Source organism: Mobula hypostoma, chromosome 18, assembly GCF_963921235.1.
Source record: "Mobula hypostoma chromosome 18, sMobHyp1.1, whole genome shotgun sequence".
NCBI classification, from domain to species: Eukaryota; Metazoa; Chordata; class Chondrichthyes; order Myliobatiformes; family Myliobatidae; genus Mobula; species Mobula hypostoma.
In genome coordinates, this window is record NC_086114.1 from 19,906,303 (window position 1) to 19,914,649 (window position 8,347).

General features: G+C 46.3%; 1 protein-coding gene across 6 annotated transcripts in view; it reads left to right on the top strand.

The window, feature by feature from the left end:
- LOC134358370 (PH and SEC7 domain-containing protein 1-like) overlaps window positions 1-7,870 on the top strand; it is a 179,616-nt gene extending 171,746 nt beyond the window's left edge. For all 6 annotated transcript variants that reach the window (XM_063070518.1, XM_063070519.1, XM_063070522.1 and 3 more), the window contains one exon: window positions 1,810-7,870. In XM_063070518.1, the coding sequence (XP_062926588.1) occupies window positions 1,810-2,052 (243 nt within the window). In that variant the 3' untranslated portion in view covers window positions 2,053-7,870. The remainder of the gene's footprint in view (window positions 1-1,809) is intronic.
- Window positions 7,871-8,347: the final 477 nt, after the last annotated feature.

The following is an 8,347-nucleotide window of genomic DNA, read 5'->3' on the forward strand; positions in this document are numbered from 1 at the left end:
GGTATTGATGTGAATAGAGAATTGGTTGGCAGACAGGAAGCAAAGAGTGGGAATAAACGGGACCTTTTCAGAATGGCAGGCAGTGACTAGTGGGGTACTGCAAGGCTCGGTGCTGGGACCCCAGTTATTTACAATATATGTTAATGAATTAGACGAGGGAATTAAATGCAGCATCTCCAAGTTTGCGGATGACATGAAGCTGGGCGGAAGTGTTAGCTCTGAGGAGGATGCTAAGAGGATGCAGGGTGACTTGGATAGGTTAGGTGAGTGGGCAAATTCATGGCAGATGCAATTTAATGTGGATAAATGTGAGGTTATCCACTTTGGTGGCAAAAACAGGAGAACAGATTATTATCTGAATGATGGCTGATTAGGAAAAGGGGAGGTGCAACAAGACCTGGGTGTCATTATACACCAGTCATTGAAAGTGGGCATGCAGGTACAGCAGGCAGTGAAAAAGGCGAATGGTATGCTGGCATTTATAGCGAGAGGATTCGAGTACAGGAGCAGGGAGGTACTACTGCAGTTGTACAAGGCCTTGGTAAGACCACACCTGGAGTATTGTGTGCAGTTTTGGTCCCCTAATCTGAGGAAAAACATCCTTGCCATAGAGGGAGTACAAAGAAGGTTCACCAGATTGACTCCTGAGATGGCAGGACTTTCATATGATGAAAGACTGGATCGACTAGGCTTATACTTGTTGGAATTTAGAAGATTGAGGGGGGAATCTTATTGAAATGTATAAAATCCTAAAGGGATTGGACAGGCTAGATGCAGGAAGATTGTTCCTGATGTTGGGGAAGTCCAGAGTGAGGGGTCACAGTTTGAGGATAAAGGGGAAGCCTTTTAGGACGGAGGTGAGGAAAAACTTCTTCACACGGTGGTGAATCTGTGGAATTCTCTGCCACAGGAAACAGTTGAGGCCAGTTTATTGGCTATATTTAAGAGGGAGTTAGATATGGCTGTTGTGGCTAAAGGGATCAGGGGGTATGGAGAGAAGGCAGATACAGGGTTCTGAGTTGGATAATCAGCCATGATCATGCTGAATGGCGGTGCAGGCTCAAAGGGCCGAATTGCCTACTCCTGCACCTATTTTCTATGTTTCTATTTTTTATGGGATGGGGTTGTTAGCCCCCATGTGCAGCCCAAGCCGCCTCCTTTTGCAGCCAGGCTTGGGACTGTCCATGTCAGAGTTGTACTTATTCAAGGTGTCCCCTTAATTTTATCCCTATTTCTTAGATTAATCATTTGGGATGGAGTTCCCCATCTCCACAGGAGAAGTATATCTTGAATCCCATGGATTTTATTAGCGACCATCTTATATCTACACTCCCCAGATTTGGACTCCCTCCTCTCACCCACTTCCCTCTCAACAATCTCCCTCCCTTATTTGGTTCCTTGCTCCACCTTTTTCAATCAGATTCCATCATCTGCAATCACTTATCTCCTCCCAGCTTCTGTCACTCTTCCTAATCTCGCTGCCTTCATCTGCATATCACAGATATGGATCCACCTGTCACCTGCCAGCTCCTGTTCCAACCCTTCCTCTTGCCTCTTTATGTTGATTATCTCTCCTCTGTCTTTCAATCCAGATGAAATGTCAACTGTCCATTCCCCCCTGCAGATTCCGCCTCATCCACGAAGTTCATCCTGCATTTTGTCTGGTGCTGCAAATTCTAGCATCTACAGACTCTTGTGTCCCTCTTCTTGGTCTCTTGCCTCGTATCCTCTCCTCTCCCACCACTCCCCCCCCCACCGCCCACTGTGACACCTTTGATGAACCAAATCTCTGTGCTCTCCCTCCTACAGGAGATGCGGTTCTGCACGTACGTCTCACTGCTTCGGTCCAAGCTGAAAGCTGGAACCGACGACCTGGACAAGTTTGACGCCACCCTGTTCGACACAGCCGAGAGCGAGGGAAATGGCCTGAAGAAGTCTCGCTCGAGCCCTTCCCTTAACTTGGAGCAGCCGGCGGCTGCGATCAGAGTCAAGCGGAATACGTCGGAACGCAGGAGCAATCGGCACCATGCCAGCACCAAGCACAAGCTATAACGCACGGTTAGTCGAGCCCTGCACTGAGAGACTGGGTAGTGCATCGTGCGTTCAGAAGCAACTTAAGGACAGTAGTATAGATCTGATGGTACTCCTCCTTTGGTTGACGCATGACAGACTCAAGGACTGGATACGATGTAGAAATGGTTCTTGTTGCAGAGTGCAGACACTGTGACTTTCGGCGATGGGTTGGGCTCAGTGCAACACTCTTGGGAAGGGGAGTGGCGAGCCGGCCACGTCTTGCATCCGTCCACGAGAAAGCAAGACCTGGACCCCCCACCAACTTGTACTCTTATTTGTCAATCGCGAGCCACCTCTTCCTGCAAAGGGCTCTGTACTTTTCCCTCGACCAATGGCGGAGGAAGGAAGGGCCGCCCTTTGCAGTGAATGAGCCCAGATTCCATTGTGTTCCTAATGCAGTGGCTGAATAAGTATGTTTCTGTTGGATAAGGGGGGCACGGAGGCCCAGAGAGACACGGGGCAGCGGGGACGCACTTTAGTTTGTGCCTCTGACGTTAAGCCGGGGGCAACTGGGGAAAGGCTTCCGAAACTCCAGCAATGGAGGCCGAGGAAATGGGCTGTTCGTGCCCTTGCAGTTCTAACAATTGCACACCAGCACTGGTGACGAGCCAATAGCCTTGTTGTGTCAGCAGACTTCAACTTTATTTATTTTGTACTTCCCTTCCTCCTCTCCTTATCCCCCAGCTGTCTGTACCTGCTTTCTCCCCCCTTGTGAATGTTAAATTATTTCCGCGGAAAACGTCCGTTGAATGCGTGTTTTATGAAACGGGACCTCAGAATGAATAGGGGACTGGTTTTAGCACCTCCTTTTCTGTACATGATCATGTCACACCGCTTACTAGACAGTTCAATCCTGCTTCTGTCTGTTATATTGTTAGAAGTTCCCAGATCTTGTTGGTGCTGGTTAATTCTAAAGACAGAAGCTCAATTCCAACCTGAAAGTTCCCAATGGTCTAAAACGGTCAATGGTGCGTGACACGGTGACAATGGGGGCAGGTGAGCACTGTGTGTGACAGTATGCACTACACACAAAATGCTGGACGAATTCAGCAGATCAGGTGGACATCTATGGAAATTGATGCTTTGGGCCAAGACCTTCCATCAGGACTGGTAAGGAAGGGGGAAGAAGCCAGAATATGAAGGTGAGGAGAGGGGAAGGAGCTAGAAGGCAATAGGTGAAGCCAGGTGGGTGGGGGAGGGGGGTGAAGTAAGAAGCTGAGAGGTGATAGGTGGAAAAAGCTGTAGGAGAAGGAATATGATTGGAGAGGAGAGTGGACCATGGGAGAAAGGGAAGGAGGAGGGGGTCCGAGGGGAGGCGATAGGCAGATGAGAAGAGTTAAGAGGGTGGGTGGCAATGTATACATAATGTGTGTCATTGCATGAAGAAGGAAGATATGTAGTACTAGTAGGTGTTGAGTTAAGTATGACGTTCTCCCAAGAGGTTTCTCCTTGATGAAGAAAGCCTGTGTGTGACTTCATTTAGCGAGGCTGATGCATGGGCAACCGCCACAGGGTCCTTGACAGATTGGGGTCAGGGTTCAGTGGCAAAGCATCCAAGGTGATTGAGGACCCTTCATCGCAGCAGCCTTCCTCCACGCTCAGTGCTGTTGCAATGCTTCATCATCTTCTGCCAGCCACCAATGAGGTCTTGGTTGGATCACTCTTTGTCTGGACCCTCCTCCTTGACTTCACTGCCGTGGGTGACTGCACCAGGAGCTAAGCTCTTGGGATCTCCACCATGACAAGGTGACAACCCTCAGAAAGGGGAAGATATATATTTTGTGGCAATGCAACTATGGGGGCAGGTGTGTACTTTCTGCAGAAGATGTAGTGCTCTGTGAAGTCCATGTGGGCAGCTGTGCACTCTGGAGCAGACAGACAGAACAGTGTGGACAGGTGTGCATTGTGTTCCCGAGCAACCAGCACGGCCACCCTGATGAGCTTCCTTGCCCGGCCTGTTGATTTCCTCCAGCATTTTGTGTATGTTGCTTGGATTTCCAGCATCTGCAGATTTTCTGTCTTGTGTTCCTTGCCTTTGCTGAGGTTTAGGGTTAGGTAGGAATGGGCTGCCGAATCACATGGTGGGTTTTCCGCCATTGTGTGGGACTGAGGGGGGCCCAGCTTACAGTGCTACTGGGGGCTGGTCATATCCTGGTTATCATCAGGTTGGGGGGAGGGGTATTAGAAATTCAAAGTAAAGGAGAGTCCTTTATGTTTTCTCCAGTGTCCTGTAAGGTTGCGCTGGATGGATTGTCTGTTATACTCTAGGGGACCAATAGACTATCTGAGTGAATAAACACGAGAAATTCTACAGATGCTGGATATCCCGAGCAACACACACAAAATGGTGGGGGAACCCATGCCAGGCAGCATCTACCCTCCTCACCTGAACAATCGTTTTGGTGCATGTTGTATGAAAGTGAAAATTACAGACAGAAAAGGACTGATCTTGAGCATTTGCTCCCACATATAGAGTGCTCCCGAAAGCATGGTGAATTTTGGCATTGTCTCCCCAACATTTGGACAGTATTGGGTCCCAAATAGTGAAACACTCCTTTCTTCAAATGCCTCATGGTCATTAAATTACCACTTCTGCACACAGTGGCTACTTTGTTAGGTGCAGGATGGAACCCAGTGAGGTTGTCTGCTGCTATAGCCCGTCCACTTCAAGATTTGATGTGTTGTGTACTCAGAGATTGTCTTCTGCACGCCACTGTTATAACGCTTGGTTATTTGAGTTACTGTTGCCTTCCTGTCAGCTGGCCATTCTCTGACCTCTCTCATTCTCCCCCCAGAATGCCACTCACTGGATGTTTTATTTTTTGCTTTTTGCTCCATTCTCTGTAAACTGTAGAGACATTTGTGCATGAAAATCCCAGGAGATCAGCAGTTTCTGAGATATCTCCTCTGGCACCAACAATCATTCCATGGTCAAAGTCACTCAGATCTCATTCCTTCCCCATTCTGATGTTCGAACTGAACTTCTTGACCATGTCTGCATGCATTTTTGCATTGATTTCCTGCCTCATGATTGACTGATTAGATATTTGCATCAATAAGCAGGTCTACCTGATATCATGACTAGTTAGTGTAATTGGAGGTAACCCACATGAAACGAGAAAAATGAGTTGGCAAGTTCTTCAGAGCAGAGTGGTTTACTAGAGCTATAACCCACAGTGGGATTTGAAGAATTTTGCTGTTTGAACTCCTCAGCATCCCACGTCTGAGAATAAATGCCAAGAAATGGTGTGAGCCAACATCCAGGTCTCAAGCTAAAGTTATATGTCTAGGTTAGTTGATTTTGTTCAAAGTTCAAAGTAACTTTATTATCAAACTATGTATATGCCACCATACATTTCCTTGCTGCCATTCACAGCACAACAAAGAAATATAATAGAAGCATTGCGAAACCTACACACAAAGACTGACAACCAATCTGCAAATAAAAAGAAATTGTAAATAAATAATATTGAGAACGTGAGTTGTAGAATCCTTGGGATTGAGTCCTTGAACTTTGAACTTATTCTGCTGGAGACACAGGATGGGAAGGGTAGCAACAATCTGGACCTGCCAGCCAACCAAACTGCAGATCACACCAGTCTGATGTGTAATCTGATGCACCCATTAGCCAGAGTTGCTGATTGGTGGAGAGAAGGTGTCATTCATTGGGAGGCAGAGGGAGATGATAAGTGGAAAAGCAAGATGCTGGAATCTGAAGCAACTAACAATCTGCTGGACGGTCGAGCAGCAACAGGACTTAAATGATGAGCATTGTTGATAGCAAGGTATCCTTTTATCTCTGGGCAAACTAAAGGGTGTTGTTAAGTCTTATTTTAGTTTACTTTTGAATTCCTCACCAGCACTTTGCCCTGTGTGATTCCAGCTCTGGTTTGGTGCCATCTAGGATCTTGAGTATGTTTAATCCATTCACCACTTCTATGGTTTTTCCTCTGTATCCTGCTCTCTTCCCTCACTGCTGTCCATCACTGCCTTCTATTTCTTATCTCCTCCTTGGGTTTTGTTTCTTGCTTTACTGAGTTTGACATGGTCTGTATCGTTGCAAGTAACAGTTCTTTACATCCTGTTGCCCACCAAGGAGTACAATCTCTCCAGATTCCAGGCCTCGGCATCAAGCAGAGACCTCCGCTCTCTTCTGCCCAACTCTCTTACTCCCTCTCCCCTCCTCTGACCCTATGTCTCACCCCAGTCCTGTCTTTACAATCTCTGCAGAACCCCCAATCTCCAACAGTGTCCGGTCAGTCCCCTGTGGAGGCTTCACTTTGTTCCTATTTGCATCTGAATCTTGGGGGGTTGCTACCCTGTCTTGATGCAGTATTGAAGGCAACTGCAATGTTTTCGTACATTTCAAGAGGCCTAGAATATAAGAGCAAGGATGTATTGCTGAGGATTTATAAAGCATTGTTCAGACCACATTTGGAGTCTTGTGAGCAGTTTTGGGCTGCATGTCAAAGAAAGGACATACTGGCATTGGAGATGGTCCAAAGGAGAATGACTTGGAAGGATCCCAGGAACGATAGGGTTAACCTGTGAGAAGCGTTTGATGGCTCTGTGCCTGTACTCATAGGAATTTAGAAGAATGAGGGGTGTCTCATTGAAACCTTGTTCCAACTATCCATCATACCATCCACATCTGGCCCCACCTATCACCCACCGGCTTCTGTCCTCCTCCCTCCCCCACCTGGTTCCATCTGCCAACCATACTCATCCACATCGGGCTCCACCCATCACTGGCCAGCTTCTGTCCTCCCTGTCCCACCCACCATCCTCTGCCACACCCCACCATCCAATACACAATGCCACATACTGGCAATCTTTCCTATTTCCTCTTCATCCTGAGACAGGGTCTCGACTTGCAACATTGACATACCCCTTCTGCCTCCACAGATGCTGCTTGACTCTATGAGTTCTTTCATTCTTTCAACTCCAGGGCCTGAATCCATTGCAGTGGAACCTTGAATAAAAAAGCAGCAAATGTTGGAAACACTGAGATCATTCAGCGTCTTTGGAAAGAGGCATTGTTAACTCTTCATCTGAACATCAACACCTTCTCTTTCTACAGACACTGCCTGACCTGCTGATTGTTTCTAGCAATTTCTGCTTGTATGTCAGATCTCCAGCATCTGCGTTTTTTTTTTATCTTTTTCTTTTGCAGAGTTGAAGATGTTTGACTAAGACAGCTGGAAATCTAAAATCAGCAACAGGGGCATTTCAGGTCGATGACTCTTCTTTGGGATAGCCCCAGGCAAGAGTCTTAAGAGTTCAGTGAGTTTTGCGTCATTACGGATGCTGACTTCAGTGAAGTGAGATATTCTCAGCCCATTTTCTTTAATTAGCCCAGTCATTTATATCATCATCTCCATTCGAGTGTAATCTGGTGGCCTTAATGAGAGGACTGCAGTGAGACTGCAGAAGGATAATAAGCAGGTTGTTGCAGTGAAGAGATTGGTAGTGTTGGAGGGCAGAGAATGAAGGCGATTGAGAAAGGGAGGGAGACATTAGTAAAGCAGGAACAGAGGTTAGGACATTGAGATGAAGAACTGTCACACTCTGAAACACTGACACCCAATCCCCTTTTATTATTGTGAACAAAAAAGTTACCTGGACCCTCAGGAAAAAAATTCAAGGAATGAATAGAATGATTCAAGTAATGAATCTGCTCGAGAGGAACCGTCGCCATTTTATGTCTCCTACAAAGCAAGGAACCTCTTCTTAAATGTCGATAGTTATTTAATGATGACAACCATTGTAAAACTGAAGGAATACTGTTCAATAAAGAAACGCTACATTTAAAGTGAAAGGGACTGCTTCATCATTTGGGAGGGACCATCTAAATTTGGGAAGAGCTTTGTCGTGGTCAGTTGGGAAGTTGTGCTGTTTCTCCAACTTCAAGTTAGAGTCCACGTTTACACAATCATGATTGGTAAATGCATAAACCAGCACAGTTTTGATATAAATATTCCTGCATGTGTAATGAAATTATAACAGTCTGGTTTGAACAAAGCAGCTAAAATGGCTTGTCACAGCAGGTACATTCATATCTATTCCAGCAGAACTCATTATTTTGATTGGAACGTGACAAAAACTGCAGAGCATTACGCTTGTATAATGTTCATCCAACCAGTATTGAAACCAGTGAGAGCTCGACAAATACATTGTGGAAGGTTAAACATATTAGATCAATCTTTGCCATTTTTTGGATGAGTTCAGCCAGATACCATTGGACAGAAACTTTCAGGAGGTGGCACTCTCATCC